Source organism: Penicillium atrosanguineum (genome assembly GCF_028827265.1).
Source record: "Penicillium atrosanguineum strain IBT 20685 chromosome Unknown utg000006l_segment0_segment0, whole genome shotgun sequence".
NCBI lineage: Eukaryota > Fungi > Ascomycota > Eurotiomycetes > Eurotiales > Aspergillaceae > Penicillium > Penicillium atrosanguineum.
The window spans coordinates 2,216,533-2,233,314 of record NW_026623138.1 but is presented as its reverse complement, the minus strand read 5'-3'; the positions used below and the strand labels follow the sequence as shown (position 1 = coordinate 2,233,314).

The window sequence follows — 16,782 nt, the reverse complement described above, 5'->3', positions numbered from 1 at the left end:
TACATTCTCCACTGAGGGGGCCGGTGATGGGAAAAATTAAATAATAATGGATAATGGAAAATGGATAACAAAATTAATAATAATAATAATAATAATAATAATAATAATAATAATAATAATAAAAGCATCTCAACAGGAGCACGGCAGTAGTCATAGACATAGGCATAGGCATGCACAGATACCTTAAGCCCGTTTAGATGGCCATGGGACCTCGATTACGGAGATACGAACCCCTCAAACATGCAAACTTAGCTAGAGAAATAGGCCCTCGACTTGTCCAAGCGCGCCACGTCCTTGGCGAAGTCAATACCATGCCAGACTGGACAGCTCCAATCCCAAGCCCGGCAAGCCAGAGCCAGAGCCAGAGCCAGAGCCAGAGCCAGAGCCGCATTGGCCCAAGGGCAAATTCAACTCTTTCACGTCCCTCTATGCGTCCCTTGCGTGTTGGCGGAGGGGGGGCAAGAAGCAGCCGCTGTACTACGAGGCTAGATGGGCCCAAACGCTGGTGCCTTCGTACTTGACCTCGGTTCGGGGTGCGGATACCCGGGCTGGGATAGCTGGGATTAGGGCTGACATTTCTCACCACCCGAATGGAGGGACTATGGCAAGACTGGGCTCTACATGCACACGGGTTTCCATTGTGGGCCGAGTGCAGGAAGCCGGGTCCTGGTACCAGGTTATCCGTGCAGGGACTTGCATTGGGCTTTGATCTGGATCTCTTCGAGCTCTAGGGGCTTCTCTGTTCCCTGTTTGGAGCTGATAGGCGGTGACTGATGGTCGCGGCTGGCGGCTCTGCGGGCCCATAGGGTGGCATTGGTGCTTGGAAACTTGGAATTGGTGCATGATTTTGGAAAAAATGCGAACATATTAGAAGTACGCCCCGCAAGAGATGCGTCTATTGTTTATCATTCATCATCTCCATAGTTGAAAGAACCATTGTTTGCCAAGGCTCGTGTTGATCCCTCCACGCCACGATTTTCTCCATAGTTCCCTCTATTAGGGAATAGACTGCGATGAACACCTGGTGCCTTTTTTTTCGAGGTTGTTACCAATGCATTAATCCGTCTCCAAGTAAGATGCCATATATAGCCGTCTAGTGGGTGGATCTTAACTGACTCGGAAGATCTCAATTTAGATCTCAATTTAAGCTTCGCCTAACAAGGTCTAGACGAACCCGATTGATACAGATCCAATCTATCTATATGAAGTTCAAGATAGCAGCACTAGAAAGGGGCAGGCCCAGTTCTACCTGGCCCTTTGAACCCACCGACACCGTCTCACCAATCGTCACATTACGCATTCGCACGGGCGCACCCCCTTTCAACTCGTAATTATATGACCAACCATCCCAAGAGATACCAGTGATGGCGTCGCTTCCATTTGCCATCAACCGCTGCAGCGATAAGGATGCGGCCGGGACGTCGGGCAGGTGGAAGGAATATTTGGCCGAGGGGCGGGACTCCGCCGCGGTGTAGTTGAACTCTTGCATGTTGATCACCGCAATGCGGGTCAATTTTCCGTCCACATACGCTGCGTAAGCGGCATCGGTCTCGCTTGGCATGGGCAGATTGACGACCTGGACGGTGGAGTCGGTCTCGCCGCGCAGCATGGCGGCCACCATGATATTGCCGTAGTATGGTGCCTTAGTGCCGATCGTTGTTTTGCTGGTTTGAACGGGTTGCCACGACGCGTATCGATAGTCTGTTCCCTGGTGCATGTGAGTCCGACGGATACTTTGCGAGGCGCAGTAGAGATTAAAGTCCACGCCCCAGAGTGCTGCGCCGAACGAGTTGGAGAGTCCCGGCTTGCCTTGGTGGTAGAGTGAGTTCATTTCGCCTAAGATATAGGGTATCTCCCTGGTTAGACCCTTTTCGCTTAGAACATGCGACAGGTTTGCATGCTTTGCGACAACGTTGACGACTGCGGTGTGGTTCATCAGCGTCCTTTGGAGCGTGACGCCTGGTTGATCTGCACCGCCCATGTAGCTACAGCAATAGTCATTAGCAGTGTTGCAATATATATGTATATATACATATCGCCCTGTGTTCACTCACTTGTGGACCGAGTTCAGAGCAATATCCTTGTCCGAATCGAGTCCGTCTTCCCATGTCTTGACCGGATCCAATGAATTGCCAATACCCGCAAAGGAGGGCGCAATGAACTTGTATATATCATCCAAAGCCATTCCCGGACAGCTCTTTGCCATCTTCCGCTTGATCATCTCAGTCCCGGACAGCCAATTGTCGACATAGTCTTGTTCTGACCAATCAGCGGGTCGCACGGGGTACGGAGTGGTCGTACTAAACAGATCAGGCTCGTTGCCAAATTCCCAATGCATCAGATTGCCATCCTTGAGAGCCTTGCAAGCCAGCGGGACCGTGGCAAGAAGCGATTCCTTCGCTGCGGTAGTGTTCTTGCCCATATTGAAGCCATGGCTGAATTTGGTTCCAGGGAGGGTAGAGTATGACTCGAAGAAGGAGGGTCCTATATACAAAATATACGGGTAGTCTTCGGAAACAGTCGGCACAACAGTTCCATTGACCGAAGTCTTCAGTGTTGGATCGTAGAGGGCGAGATCTCTGTACAGATGTTTCAGCGCGCTGAAGTATTATATATAGAGTTCTCTTACTGGGTATTACCTCCGACACGAAGGTACGGCTTGACGCCTTGAAGATCCCCAAGATTGTCCAACAGCTGGTTTGAGAATTTATTGGGCTTGGACAAGTTACCTTTCGTGACATTAGAATAATTTCTTTTTCACCAGTTGTGGTACATACCTGCATAGTCTGGGAAGAACGCAAGCTCGATCGAGAACGAGACAAATGGATGCAGAATAGCAGCGCCAGCGGTATCAGGAGCATCTTGGTTCACCGAAACTGGCGAGCTGTCGCGCTCAATGACTGTCGGTACAGCTGCCGCTACGGCGGCGCTGAGAAGCAACGGGACGAACATGACTGAAAATGGTAACACGCAAGTGAAACTCATTTAATAAATCAATTAAATCCACCACTTGTGCAATCGACGCCCTAAATATCCAGGACCCGCGCTAAAGTAGGCTATTGGGCTTGAATACTACAAGCTTTCAAATGCCGTCCTGTGGCGCAAGGGCCTTGGAAAGTGGGACGTGACGATGATGACGCAGGTAATTGGAACGAAATTAGCCGTAGCCATTATCCGAGGGCCGTATTTAGTGCGTGTCTCAGGGTTCACGATGCGGGGGTTACATCTGGGGTTGCGGAGAGACGATCTTTGCAGGTGTTTTGCTCAGGGGTCGGCTATTGAATGTTTGTGCCGTTGACCAAAGGGATGATTCTAAGAGGCCAAAACATTCCAACAGGTTTACTCCATTAGTCCGTCTTGACCTAGACCTTTATTTTTGCCAAAGATCTTGTAATTGAGATACTCTTATTTCTTCCTAACATATCCACGGTCCAATCAAACCAGTCCCTAAATACATACTCTCGAGATGCAAAGCCACGGCCGCTAAATATCAAAATAATACCCAGGGCCAGGCTGTAAAACATGCACAATACCATTCACAACCATCAACTCAAGTGCGCTAGATAAACTTTACTGAGAGACGGGAAGAGTTACATCAAAGATAAATTAATTCCACAGGAAATGGTATCAATTAACAGAATCGCAGATGAAACTGCTGGCCACGCCGTTGCACAAGGCCTCGGCCATTGATGAAGATAAACGGTGTAAGAAGTGCCGAAGAAGTAATTTACACAAGCTAAAAAATATCAAAAGTCATCATGGAGGTGGTCTCGGGTCGAGATCAGGTATATTTGCGGAGCTGGATGGTAAAGTCAGTCAATCTGTGGGGATCAAGAAATTAGAAGGAAAACTCACGTCCAGCGTCAGGGATTTGCTACTGTTCTCCACCTGGTCACGGTAGATGCCGACAAGAGCCTCGCTGTTCTGGAATAGTCCAGTCTTCAAACTGATGACAATGAACTGCATGCCAGGGGCGGCGTGGTCATGAATGTAGTTGGCGATACGGGCCACGTTGGTGTTGTCAAGGGCAGCGTCGACTTCGTCGAGCACGAAGAAGGGTGATGGCTGGTAAGAGTGAATGGCAAATAGCAAGGCGAGCGCTGCCATGGTCTTTTCACCACCAGAAAGGTGCTCCATATCGCGGAATCGCTTCAGTGGAGGCATGGCGTGGTACTTGATACCGTCGAGGTAAGGCTCATCAGAGTCCTCAATATCCAGGTACCTGTAATGTTGTCAGACAAATTCTTTAGTAGGATCATGAAAACTTACGCTTGTCCACCCAGCGGGTAGTTCGTGCTTCGCGTCAGCTCACGGTAGATGGGGCCAATTTGTTCGGAGATATGTGTGAAGGCCTTGTTGAAGAGATCAGAACGCTTTTTCATCACTTCCTCGAAACCATCCTTGGCCCTGCGAGCTTGTCGGCGAGCATCCTCAAAGTCCTTCTCAGTGCTGCGAAGCTTATTCTCAACGGTCTCCAGACGCTCCATGGCTCGAGCATTTGGTGCCATCTTGTCAAGCTCGCTGCTGAGAGAGCGAACCTTCTCGAGCAACTCTTCTTCTAGCTTCTCTTCGGCCGACTCCTTGAGAGAGTCTCCCAGTGATTCGAAGTCAACCTCAATGCCATAGTCCTGTACCACGGGGCCTTGATCATCCAAACCATCAGCCTCGTCAACATCCATAGCATCTGGATCAGCGGCCTGCACCAGGTCATCGATAGGAAGCTTGTCCAGGGAGTTAGAGTCATCCGTCAACGGAACGTCAATATCTTCGAGCTTGCATCGTCGCAGAAGAGCGTATCGGCTAGATGAATTCCGTTGAATTTCGGCTTCGAGGCCGTTGATATTCTTGAGTGCACCTTCAACATGCTTGCTGCGCTTCTGGAGCTCTCGTCGCTGGTCGGCCAGATTCTCAGCTGACTGCGCATAAATCTTCTTCTGCTTCTCGAGATTTTCACGCAAAAGGTCAAGTTCGGCACTAAACTCATCCAGTTGATTGCGGATTTCCTCTTGCTGACTCTTGAGCTCCTCGATCAAACTCATGTCACGCTCGTATTGAGCCTTCAGGCCATTGATACGGTCATCTGTTGCCTGAATGCGCTGCTTCTCGAAGCTGAGCTGGTTCTCAATGCGACTCTTCTGCGTTGTGAACTCAAGCTTCTTCTGTGCAGCCTCCTCCTGTAAGGAGCCCTGCTGTGCTTCGTATTCGCGAATGTTGTCATAGCCGAGACGCTTGCAGAACTTGCGGTAGATCTCATCTTCGACGGTGCTAACTGAGGCTTGCGAGCCTTCAATGGTCTCATCCATTTCATCCAGAGTCTCCTTTCTTTCAGTATACTTGGGACGCAGATCTTGCAACTGGCGCTTAACGAAGTCGAGCTCGCTGCCCTTGCTCTCGATGTTCCTTTCAAGGGCCTTCAGCTCGTCGCGGGCATAGTTCAATCGTTGCTCGAGACCGACCAACTCGCCTTGAAGAGTCTCTTCTTCGGAGCCTCGGCGGTGGGCCTTGGGGAGGTTGGCAAGGTCGCTCATGATTTTATCTTTGAGCTTGTGAAGATTCTCCACTTCGGAGTCTTCCCAACGCTTAGAGTTATTTTGTTGAGGGCCTCGACCACCGGTCATAAGACCGCCCTTGTGTATGACGGTACCATCTAGGGTGACTGCCTTTGCGTCGACATTTCTCTCGTAGCACAGGTGCTTGGCTGTGGCCAGATCATCACAGACAATAGAGTTTCCGCAGGCGTAGCTAATAGCACGCGCGACAGAATCATCGTAGTCAACAGTCTCGATAGCAGGACGCATTCCGCGGTGCATACCCTTCAGGCTGGAGTTGAAAGCCTTGACCTGGATTGTCTCAAGCGGGATGAAGGTGGCCTGGCCGGCGCGCTGGTCTCGAAGATGCTGAATACATTCCTTGGCGGTCTTTTCATTGTCCACCACGATCGCGTCGAAGTGGCGGCCTAGCACAGTGCTAACTGCGTCGGCATACTTCCTCTGCTTGGGCCGGCAGAGGTCGCTGACACGGCCCTTAACACCAGGGAATATGCGCTTCAGAGTTGAAATCAGCTCTTTGGCCCGGATGTCTCTTTCGGTTTGCTTCTTTCCATCGTCCGCCTCAAGCAGCTTTCGCAAGACTACCTGAAGCTTCTCCTCCCATTCTGTTCGCATCTGCGAAACCTTGAGACGCTCGGATGTCAAAGCATTCAGCTCCTTCTTCTTGCGGTCAATATCCTTCGAAGTTGTCTTGATGGTATCGTTGAGAGTCGACTTGCGCTCGTTCATATTTGACGCATCAAACTCGAGGTTCTTCAGCTGCCACTCGGTGGATTCGAATTTGCCCTTCAAGCTGTTTACAGCTTCGGCCTCGGTTTTTCGCTGTCGGCGCAGGTTGTCAAGAGTCAATTGATCAGCGGATGATCGCTTGCTGACCTCCTCACGGAGCTCGTGGTACTCTAGCTGATCAGCTTCGCTCAGCTGGCCGCCCGTCTTGCTGGTGGTGTTCTTCCATTCGGTTTCCCATTGGCCCTGAGCTTTCTCTACAAGCTTCAGGTTTTTTTCGAGTTGCTTGGCGTTATCAGATTGGGCCGAACGCTCCTTGCCGATTTCAGTGATCTTTGTCCCGTAGCGCTCAGCCTTTCTCTGTGTAATATCGACCTTTTCATCAATGGGGACCAAGGAGTTGTTGAGCTCCTCGATATCCTTCTCCTTTTTCAAAATGTTCTTCTCAACTTTCCCGACATCCCGACCAACGCGAGCATGCTCCTTTTTGGCATCCTCGACGTTGTTTTCATACTTCTCAACACCTCGGCGGTATTCCTTGAGCTCGTCCTGGTACTTCTGAATGTCGGCACTAGATGCATCGATCAGGCGCTGGAAGTGGAAGAGCTTCCACAGGATGTGGGTGATGATAGCCTGGTCACGTTCCTCGGCCTTCTTCGCGAAGCTCTCAGCCTCTCGCTTCTGCTCCTGGTATTGCTTGACCTCGGAGTTGATGCCTCGGCGACGGTTGAGTTGAACGGTTTGTTGCTCGGCGGCTTCTTCGGCCTCGGCCTTCAATTTCTCATAGTCGGCCTTGTGCTCCAAACTGCCAGAGATCTGTTCAATCAACTTGGTGAGGTCTCGGGGGGACTGCGAAGCAATGGCCTCGACGTCTCCCTGGAATACCAGGAAGTTGCGCGCTCGAATTAGAATGTTCTCTGCCTCCAAAGCCTCGTTGTATTGCTGGGCGGTCACAATTCGGTTATTGATGCGATACTCGCTAACACCTTGACTGGTAATGGATCGGCGCCATTGCTGCTCCTCACCGGCGTCATCTTCGTAGACTGCCATGACCCAGGCGGATCTGGGATCGTTCTTGCCGCCTGCATCTTGTGAAGCATCCACATCCTCGTCATCTCCCTCTTGGCCCTCTTCCACGTTGGCGATAGGCTCTCCGTCGACATCGATTTTGGAAGTGCGTAAGACACGGCCACGGTAGACAAGATCGCGAAGATTCGTAGATCGCAGGTGTGAGGATTTAATTCCTAGAACGAAGGAGATCGCATCCATGCTAGTAAGCCGTTAGTACACAAAGTGAGTCAACCAAAGTGAACTGGGTGATCGCATACGAATTCGACTTGCCAGACCCATTAGGGCCAATGATTGATGTAAAGTAAGCATCTCCAAACAAGAGGGTGTGGTGGCCCTTGTAAGATTTGAAGTCTGGGTTCAAAGTTAGCGAATCTGCGCGGCGCGCTGTCTGCGACGGTCCATACTGAAAAGTTCCAGTCGAATAAGTTTGCCCATCTTGTCACGCAGCGGCTTCCTATGGAAGCAACACGTTCAAAACAAGCGAACAATGAGACGGACGGGTGTCAAGTCGGGGGATTGAGAAGGCTAGTCGGAGAAAGAGATGGTGGGAGGGGCGCGATATGGGGAACCGCGTCGCGCGCCGGTCGTCACGTGGCCCAACATTGGAGTAGACTGGGGACTCGGCCCATCTACACTTTACTATTTCCGAATATTTCAAGAATACTGTTGGTATTTTTATCGATCTGAATTGATAGCAATGTCTACATCTCTCAATCAATATGCAGTAATGGGTAGAGTAACATGTTCAACCCAGAATAAAGGCAACTATAGCCATAGTAGACCAGATATCTCCTTAGCTATCACTGGTTATCTCTCTTTCTGGACAAGGTGAATCAATGAGGATGTAAAGATGTTCTCAAGTCCAGTTTTTGTGTCATGATTCCTCAGCGCTGTCATATTATTGATACAAAGTCTATATATACATTGTTGACGCGCCTGAAACCCTATGTCAATCCCGATAAGGCCTAATAGATAGAAATAGGAACAGAGGAGGCCATCTATTTAATGTCGGCCGCATCAATGATCGGTGTATTTCACGGGGTTGCCAAGGGCCAGGAAATCTTCCGTCAAAACGCCGTTGGAGTCCACTCGGAAAATGCCTTTGCCATCAATCTCCAAAAGGATGAAGTCTTCCTGGGTGAAAAGTTGACGCACGGACATGAAAGCTCCCCAGCAAGCACGGCTCAGCCCCTCGATAGGTGCCTTCAAGAGGCTCTTCTGTGGTTGATCCGCTCGTCCAAGTTTCATGCTATCTCTTTCATAGCGTGCGGCGCCCTGTGGTGAGACGACAAGTCGACGACGGAAGGAAACCTGCGATGGCAGTACTTCAAACGTGCGGGGTTTCATAAAAGGCACCAGGCGCCGGACCTCGAAGCGGAGATAGGTATGTTGGGAGTGGAAAGCCGTCATTTTGCGGACGATGTTATGTGTCCTGCTCAATGCAACAACGCCGAGACCACTCATGATCACGCAAACACCACCCATCATGGCCTTCACCCAAGCGGGCTGGCGCAGCCTAGGATCTTCGGTTGCGACATAGGTTTCTGCATGATACACAGAAAATGCCATACAGGCTGCGAACAGGCCATATGCACTCAGAATATAGACACGCTTTTTGGGTGCCTTGAACAATAGCACTTCTCCCTGTCTCGCCACCTTAATATTCAGTTTGCCAAGATTTCCAGCATCTTTGAAAGGGACTGTGGCGCGAATTGAAGGTGCTGCGGGCTGCGCAGAGGGTTGCGCGGAAGGTTGTGCGACCGTTCGAGGCGCACGCTTTGGCTGCTTAGGGACGGCACAGCGAGGGGAACTCGAAGCAAAAGAACGCCATGGCGAGGTAAAATGGGTCTGTAGGCCAGGTCGCACCGGAGCTCCAGGGCACCGAGGCCAAAGTGCGCGGAGAACAGGTCTGGTGGACATTATGCAAGGTCTATTCACGGAGTCAGCAAGGCCATCGGAGTCAATGTTTCTTGTAAAAAGCCCAATGAGAAGGAGAGAACTTACTAAAACACGGAGCAATCGCGCTGTTCTCCTCGGAAAGCGCCGACAGATCAAAAACAGCTGCGGCAGAAAAATGTTCCCGTCCCGGCCGCCGGTGAGCTCCCAACACCCTCAACATCAATCAAGGTGCTCTCTTTCATACATCACCGCGACCTATCTCTCAGACAAATCTATTCAAACTAGCGCGGATCGACGCGGTGGTGGGCACTTGGTCGATTGTCTTCGTCTCTGCCGACAATCCAGCTCCGGAGAGTTGCGACATATCTTGAACACCTCCGTCATTCACTCCGACCTCCCCGGAGACTTCATACAGCATAGAAATGGCAGCTAGGATCCCAATCCGCCAGGTTCCGGCCATGTTCGCCCGCCGCCAGCCCAAAGTTTTCAACATCTCCAAGCGTGAGTTTTCCGAGAGACCGAGACGAGGGTGAAGCTTCCAGCAAATGCCCGCGTTATCGGAGCAATTGCTCGAACCAGCCAAGTCTCACGGTGGAAACAGACTGATGCTGATTATTTTCTCTTTGAAGGCCTTCAATCTTCCTCCGCTCCCCAGACCCAGAACCCCGCCTATCCGCTTTACCCCTCCGTCGCCCAGCTCCTGCACCAGAAGAACGTTCCCGAATCGGAAGTATCCAAGATCCCGGCCTCAGGTCCTAAGGGCCGTCTGCTGAAGGGTGATGTCCTGGCCTACCTTGGCGAGATTGCCGCCGAGTACCCGGCTTCGCAAGCCGCGAACCTCGCCAAGCTCACCTACCTGGACCTGAGCAACATCAAGATCGCCGCTGCACTGGCCCCTAAGCCCGCGCCGGTCGCGGAGACGGTTGTTGCCAAGCCGCCGGCTATGGCTTCGGTGGCTATTTCCATCTCGCTGGCTGAGGTGTTGCGCGCGCAGAGCAAGATCGAGCGCAAGACGGGTGTGTCAGTCCCTCTGTCTCGCTTCTTGGCCGTGGCCACGGACCTGGCCAACGACGACCTGCCTCGCTCGAAGGCCAACCCACGCTCCGTCGACGAGCTCTTTGATGAGCTTCTCGGCGCCGAGCCTATCAACACAACTCGTGGCGATTACATCCCCGAATTGAACGCCTTCGAGGCCAAGGCTGCGCCCGAGCCGGTGAAGGAGGATCTCATCGACTTCCTTAGCGCCAAGCCCTCCAAGAAGACCGTTTCTGCTTCTCTGCCACCTTCGGACGGCGTTGCCAGCAACGTCTTCAGCTTGACTGTGCCTAAGGCCGATGAGCCGCGCGCCAAGGAGTTCCTGGAGCGCATGAAGACTCTCCTGCAGTACGAGCCCGCCAGTTTGGTGCTTTAAAAATTGCTGTTTTGACGTTATAAATCTCCCCCGAGCATTTCTTTTGTTCTGATATGTCATATCCATTTCTTTCTGGAGGGTTCATGGTTCATGTATTTAGTGTAGCATAGATAATTGGATTTCGCCTAAATTGGCTCTTGCCACTACACGCTGGTTTTGTTGGCATTGTGTCATTTTTCTATGGTCGGTTGTCCGTCTCATTTTTATGCCAGACACCTAATGTACGTCGCAAATGCCAGTGTATTATCTTTTCGCTGGGTAGCACATATCCATAACCCTGAAAGGCAAATTGTCATCCCTACAGGCGAATTTCAATCATAGTCTATGATCATGATATTCCATCTACCTCTGCGCTCACGTAATATCAAGCGTGCCAAATAATAGATGGTTCAAACTCAATTATATTTCCATCACCCTTTGTCAGGTGTGGGCCGCCCCTTGATGAGTTGAGGTTAATTGACTTCAGGTAAACTTATGTAGCTAGCTGAAAATATAAGAATCTCAGGCCTCCATCTCCAGCACTTCTCTATATCTCTCACCCATACACGGCGTTAGCAACAATTTCTGAAAAGTGTCCAGTTTACCCGAGACCCGTCCGTTCTCAAAAGCCCTTGAGAAATCCCCATAGAGCACAATATTTGATCTCAAGTCACGCGACTCGGAAAGCCACGAAGCACTCGTTGTCAAGTCCCACAGAGCAACACCAGATGTAAAGGGCAGAACACTCAACGCTCGAATATTCGAGCAAGTGCCCATCTTTAGCGCTGAGTATAACCCATCAATGAATAATGAGAGAATAATTGTTCTGCGGATACTCTCTGTAAAGATCCATTCTTGCCACGTTGGCGTCGAGTTTAGGTCCGCCGCTCGGGCCTGCAATTGCATGGTCAAGACTCGGAGTGTATCCATGTTCTGTTCAGCTAGCGAGCGCTGCCGGATGTCACCGTCAAAGAGTTGGATGATGTGAAAGAGAAGTAGTGCCTGCATCGTTGCCAGAAGCTCCTCTAATGTACTGGATTGATGGTCCTGGTTCACGAGCTTCGTGCTTTTGTTTTCCAGGATACGTAATACCATATCCTCGGTCTCTATTGTCTTGTTGCAATAAGCCGAAGAGACCGTAAAGGCATCTTGGATGGCATCTGGAAGATATGCATCGTACAAACGATGATGAATAAATGGTGTTTTCCGAAAGCATGCAAACATGCGCGGGAAGGCCGTTATACTCCGCAACGCCTGACTCAGGGACCATCTGTCAATGACAGCGGACTCTGGGTAAAGACCTGCCGGAAGTAATGTTGGGACGGTGAGATAAGGGCTCGGAGTCAGCCACGATGTAGGGATTTCCACATCATCGAATAAAGAGTCATCAGGCGGGAGAAAGGTTAGAAGATCATCAAAGCTTAAAGAAGACGTAGAATCAATTGATTGTATCTTGGAAGGGGTTTGTTGCCGTTGTCGACTGATATAGGTGCATTTCAGTCCGTGGGCGAGACATCGTGAGCACTGCGGAGTTTGACGGTTGCAACGCCGCTTCCCTCCGGCGCATGCGACACATGACTTTTGCCTAGAGCGTGTATTGGACGGTCTGCCAGACATAGTGAAAATATGGAGACTGGGATTGAAAGCGAGCAGGGAGGAATCGGATGATGACTCAAACCCCGCAGAAAGTCCGCAGCCCCCATGACGGAACCCGGGAGGCTGTCCATTCATCCATTCACATTGCGAGCTTCACTCCACTCTGCGGGGTTTTACAACCAAGTCATATCAAAGATTGAAAGGTTAACAAATTGCCATGTATTCAAATATTATTGCATGTATAAAAGCCGCTAATCATCTCTAAAGATAGCTCGTTGCACAATTCTTCTTTCAAACCCAACAGACACGCTTCTTCCACAATGGCCATCACCGAGTTCCTCTTTCCAGCACTGAAGAATGATAAAGCTTCAGTCGAAATGATCACACGGATTGCCCCAATATTCCGCAAGAAATTGACACACCCAAATCCTGGGTTTCTCCAAGGTTTCCGAGGATTCGTTGTCACCGAAAATGGAAAGGACGTGAGAGAAGATTTCAGGGAGATTGTCATCTTTGGTGAGTCTACATGTCGTCTAACACCTATGGAGATCTGACATCTTTATTGTACAGAATGGGACAAAATGGACTCTTTCCACCACTTCGTCAAATCGGATCAGCTCAAAGATGCTGTGTCGTCAATAAAGCATTTGATGAACGGACCCCCGACGCTACAGCTCTTTGACACGAATGTTGGACCCAAAGACGCAGCTTCATCGCCTATCGTCGAGATTATTCAGGCCAGAATTTCGAAACCCGACCATATTGACGCCTCGTTAAAAGCGTGGGAGAAACTATCTGGTCATGTTGCCGAACGTCAAACCACCGTCACATACGGCAAAAGCTTGAATCTGGAGAATTATGTTGTTGCCGGGATTATCGGCTGGCAGGGACTTAAGGTAATATCTTGATTCTATAATTGATTTCTAAATAGTGTACTGGAGATATTGATTGTGACTAGGAATACTCGGAAGGTTCTCAAGATGAGCGCTTCCTGGAAGCTCTGGATTCCCTCAAGTCCTTGGGAGAGATCTCCCGAATCACTGTTGAGGTTGAAGCGATAGAATTAGAGCCTCTTTGATGTATTCTTTTGTGAGGCTTTGTCTGTCAAGATGAGATGATGATCAGGACTATATAAATACGAATCTCTACTCAAACGTAATTTCCACCGAACTAGTATGAAATGCGAGGAGTCGAAAAGAAGTTGGCAACTCTTGGCGGGGGGTTTAAACTCTCTGCTTAAGCTCCCACCCCGGAAAATGTGCTACTCTGAAATGGGGAAGGCCCTTACTGTGCGAGTTCATTCGTTGAAAAAGCTACTAGAGGAAACTATAGCATCCCATCCGTCTTGCCAAGGCCATTGAGCGCGCAGTGCGCATAGCCGGGGTTGAAATGGGCCTAACTAGATCGCTCGATACTTCGCCACACGTGTATCAAGTCCAAGTCCTCCTAAGGTAAGTAAGTTAATTACGAAGCACCTAGCCATGGGTATTAATAATGGGGAAATAGAATAAATTGAGAAACCCAGTTGCTATTTTACGAGAATTGACTTCCCATCAACGGTTCACGCTCGCCGCAGGCTTTCCTTGGGTGGACGTGGGATTCCTTCAACTTTTTCACAGTTTCAATGACGATCACCGATATTTTAGAAGCCTTTGATGTATCTTACTCGGAACTTTCTTGGATATGCCCTCGGCCAAGCCCATAGAATGGATATTTAGAAATTAACATCCGTCCGGGGAATGACGGTCACCCTTATGCTTCGATCTGTCGGCGCCATCATCTTCGGCATGCTCGAAGATCGATATGGACAGAAGTGACCGATGATAATCAACTTATTTCTTTTATTATCGTGGAGCTGTGCTCTGCCTTCTGTAATACCCTTCCCCAGGTTTTGGGTGTGTGGTCTTTATACGGAATTGCTATGGGAGATGGGCACTCCATAATCGAGCGACAATTGTGGAGAGACTGACATCAACTAGGACTTTTCGGTCCTGTTGCTGCAACTGCTCTCGAAGATTTACCATATGAAGCCCGCGGTTTGCTTTCAAGGTTGTTCGAGATGAGATACGCAACAGGCTATCTGCTCGCGGCAGCATTCTGCCGTGTGCTTGTGCCGACTACATTGCACGGCTGGAGAAGTCTCTTCTAGTTTAAAGCGGGCCCACCAGTATTGATCATTGCTTTCCGTTGGTGTCTACCAGAGACGAACCATTTCCAGGTTAAGAAGATAGAATGTGAAGCGTGTGCCAAGTCAGGGAACAACCATGAGCATTCAATGGGCTACCGGGTCTTTATCTGAGATGCAGAGCACGCGCTCCGCGATAACTGGGTACATTTCGTCTACCTGATCGTGCCGATGGCAGGCTTTAATTCCTGTTCTCATGGTAGCCAGGACTTCTACCCGACCTTCCTAAAAGACCAGGTTGGAATGGATGCGACAGATACCACGGTGATCACTGTCGTGGGTCAAATTGGTGCTTTGATTTGAGGTTGTTCGATTGGATACATAAGCACTTTTCTCGGTCGACAGTTGAACGTGTTGCTGTCATATATCCTCAGCGGTGCTATTATCCCTGCGTCTATCCTGCCACGCAACATGTCGTTGGCCGCCTGTGCCTTCTTCGAGCAGTTCTTTGTCGGCGATTTTGGGGGCCGATGTCTATTCATTTGTTTGAGCTGTCGCCTATAGCACTCCGTTCGTTAGTGGTCGGGTTGACCTATCAGCTCGGCAACTTGGGGTCTTCTGCATCTGCGACCATCCAATCCATCACTGGCGAACGGTATCCTCTGTCATTGGGGCCTGATGGGAAGAAGCGATTCAACTATGGTAAGGTCGTTGCCATATTCATGGGTGCAGTATGGGCATTTATCCTGTTTTGCCTTTTCTGGGGCCCGTAGATGTCGCAGGAAGAACGCGATGAAGAAGCCGAGGCTGCACAGCACCTGCAGCGACTGCGAGCCGAAGTAGTTAGTCTGGCGGAGATTGGACAACGGCAGTTCAAAGGAAAGAGGATGGAGCGCGAAGATCTGGCTGATGTTGGTCATGCCGAGGGGACTGTGTAGAGAGCAAAGCCGGGAGCAGATAATCGGAGCCCCGCGGACAGCCCCACGCGATCGGCGAGTCACCGGCGAGTCTGTTCGGGTTGTACAGTTTAACGACTTGGCTCAGAGCCCGCTATTCCTCCTTCTTACACTCTCGCATCCCTCGTATATATTGCACTTCTTTCGCGCGGTCTATGAGTTCCATCACTGCTAAGATGGCCCAACCGAACCCCGCGTCGACCCCGGCGCCCCTCTATCTGACTGGCAACAAAGATGGTCTCCGCGAATTCTTGAGCAAGTTCGACGTAGGTCTGCCCTGTCTACGGGAACCTCACACCATCAATTGACTGACTGGCTATTCTCTAGGTCTTCTTGTTCGACTGCGACGGTTTGTCCCCCGCCCTTCCTTGACCTCGGCCTTCTCGCCGCTCCTCCGCATTTGATTCGCAAGCTCTCATAACGATGTACTAAGATGGAATACGCGATTTAGGTGTCTTGTGGTCGGGCGACCACATCTTCCCCGGGACAGTCGAAACGCTGGAGTTATTACGCAAGAACGGTGCGCTTTACGTCCGTCCACCGACATACAGACAGGGAAGCTGACTCTTCCCAGGCAAACAAGTGGTATTCGTGACGAACAACAGCACAAAGTCTCGCGCAGACTACTGCAAGAAGTTGCAAGGTCTCGGAATCCCAAGCACAGTGGTTAGTCTACCAGCCTGACCGAACAGCTCAAGCACAGTGGCTCACATCCCCACAGGAAGAGGTCTTTTCGTCTTCGTACAGCGCTTCAATATACATTTCGCGCATTCTTGACCTCCCAAAGGATAAGAAAAAGGTATTTGTGATCGGCGAGACTGGTATTGAGCAGGAGCTGCGCGCCGAGAATGTCCCCTTCATCGGTGGTACGGACCCGGCATACCGCCGTGACATCCAGCCCCAGGACTACAAGCTCATCGCGGAGGGTGATTCTTCCATTCTGGACCCAGAGGTTGGCGTTGTCCTCGTCGGTCTGGACTTCCACCTGAACTACCTGAAGCTTGCACTAGCCTTCCACTACGTCAAGCGTGGCGCAGTCTTCCTCGCTACAAACATCGACTCCACGCTGCCGAACTCGGGCACGTTGTTCCCTGGCGCTGGATCTATGAGCGCACCACTGATCATGATGCTTGGTTCGGAGCCTACTTCACTCGGAAAGCCAAGCCAAGCCATGATGGATGCCATCGAGGGCAAGTTCAAGTTCGATCGTAGCCGTGCATGCATGGTCGGAGACCGTGTCAACACTGATATCCGCTTTGGATTGGAGGGCAAGCTGGGCGGTACCCTTGGTGTTTTGACCGGTGTAAGCTCTAAGGATGAATTCGTCTCTGGTGCCGTGCGTCCTCATGCTTACTTGGATAAGCTGTCGGATCTGTTGGGGTCGGGTCTGTGAGAAGGGTTAATGTATATGATCGGACGATAGACTCAAGATTGTTTTAGAGAAATCTAAAATTCAAATTCTCCACAAAG

At 50.5% G+C, this 16,782-nt stretch overlaps 9 protein-coding genes across 9 annotated transcripts; 5 read left to right on the top strand and 4 right to left on the bottom strand.

Moving 5' to 3' along the window:
- Positions 1–1,198: 1,198 nt before the first annotated feature.
- N7443_007993 (glycosyl hydrolase family 79 C-terminal domain-containing protein) lies at positions 1,199–2,952 on the bottom strand (the record flags this gene model as incomplete). The annotated part of the gene is made up of 4 exons (XM_056888049.1): positions 1,199–1,985; positions 2,055–2,579; positions 2,630–2,729; positions 2,778–2,952. 4 exons carry the CDS (start codon positions 2,950–2,952, stop codon positions 1,199–1,201), a joined length of 1,587 nt encoding a protein of 528 aa, XP_056739740.1.
- Positions 2,953–3,781: 829 nt separating this feature from the next.
- Positions 3,782–7,781, bottom strand: N7443_007992 (cohesin subunit SMC1; the record flags this gene model as incomplete). The annotated part of the gene is made up of 5 exons (XM_056888048.1): positions 3,782–3,799; positions 3,856–4,222; positions 4,270–7,545; positions 7,604–7,697; positions 7,751–7,781. 5 exons carry the CDS (start codon positions 7,779–7,781, stop codon positions 3,782–3,784), a joined length of 3,786 nt encoding a protein of 1,261 aa, XP_056739739.1.
- Positions 7,782–8,363: 582 nt separating this feature from the next.
- On the bottom strand, positions 8,364–9,266 carry N7443_007991 (uncharacterized protein; the record flags this gene model as incomplete). The annotated part of the gene is made up of 1 exon (XM_056888047.1): positions 8,364–9,266. One exon carries the CDS (start codon positions 9,264–9,266, stop codon positions 8,364–8,366), a length of 903 nt encoding a protein of 300 aa, XP_056739738.1.
- A 401-nt stretch (positions 9,267–9,667) lies between these two features.
- On the top strand, positions 9,668–10,656 carry pdx1 (uncharacterized protein; the record flags this gene model as incomplete). Its single annotated transcript, XM_056888046.1, has 2 exons — positions 9,668–9,746; positions 9,875–10,656. The coding sequence occupies 2 exons, from the start codon at positions 9,668–9,670 to the stop codon at positions 10,654–10,656; spliced, it is 861 nt and encodes a 286-aa protein (XP_056739737.1).
- Positions 10,657–11,157: 501 nt separating this feature from the next.
- N7443_007989 (Zn(II)2Cys6 transcription factor domain-containing protein) lies at positions 11,158–12,252 on the bottom strand (the record flags this gene model as incomplete). The annotated part of the gene is made up of 1 exon (XM_056888045.1): positions 11,158–12,252. The coding sequence occupies one exon, from the start codon at positions 12,250–12,252 to the stop codon at positions 11,158–11,160; it is 1,095 nt and encodes a 364-aa protein (XP_056739736.1).
- Positions 12,253–12,551: 299 nt separating this feature from the next.
- Positions 12,552–13,309, top strand: N7443_007988 (uncharacterized protein; the record flags this gene model as incomplete). Its single annotated transcript, XM_056888044.1, has 3 exons — positions 12,552–12,747; positions 12,802–13,127; positions 13,190–13,309. 3 exons carry the CDS (start codon positions 12,552–12,554, stop codon positions 13,307–13,309), a joined length of 642 nt encoding a protein of 213 aa, XP_056739735.1.
- Positions 13,310–13,666: 357 nt separating this feature from the next.
- Positions 13,667–14,200, top strand: N7443_007987 (uncharacterized protein; the record flags this gene model as incomplete). The annotated part of the gene is made up of 3 exons (XM_056888043.1): positions 13,667–13,682; positions 13,808–13,888; positions 13,937–14,200. The coding sequence occupies exons 2-3, from the start codon at positions 13,856–13,858 to the stop codon at positions 14,198–14,200; spliced, it is 297 nt and encodes a 98-aa protein (XP_056739734.1). The 5' UTR covers positions 13,667–13,682; positions 13,808–13,855.
- Positions 14,201–14,495: 295 nt separating this feature from the next.
- N7443_007986 (Argininosuccinate lyase) lies at positions 14,496–15,294 on the top strand (the record flags this gene model as incomplete). The annotated part of the gene is made up of 5 exons (XM_056888042.1): positions 14,496–14,560; positions 14,620–14,692; positions 14,762–14,888; positions 14,936–15,087; positions 15,130–15,294. The coding sequence occupies 5 exons, from the start codon at positions 14,496–14,498 to the stop codon at positions 15,292–15,294; spliced, it is 582 nt and encodes a 193-aa protein (XP_056739733.1).
- A 194-nt stretch (positions 15,295–15,488) lies between these two features.
- On the top strand, positions 15,489–16,705 carry N7443_007985 (uncharacterized protein; the record flags this gene model as incomplete). Its single annotated transcript, XM_056888041.1, has 5 exons — positions 15,489–15,578; positions 15,640–15,661; positions 15,764–15,832; positions 15,887–15,978; positions 16,034–16,705. The coding sequence occupies 5 exons, from the start codon at positions 15,489–15,491 to the stop codon at positions 16,703–16,705; spliced, it is 945 nt and encodes a 314-aa protein (XP_056739732.1).
- Positions 16,706–16,782: the final 77 nt, after the last annotated feature.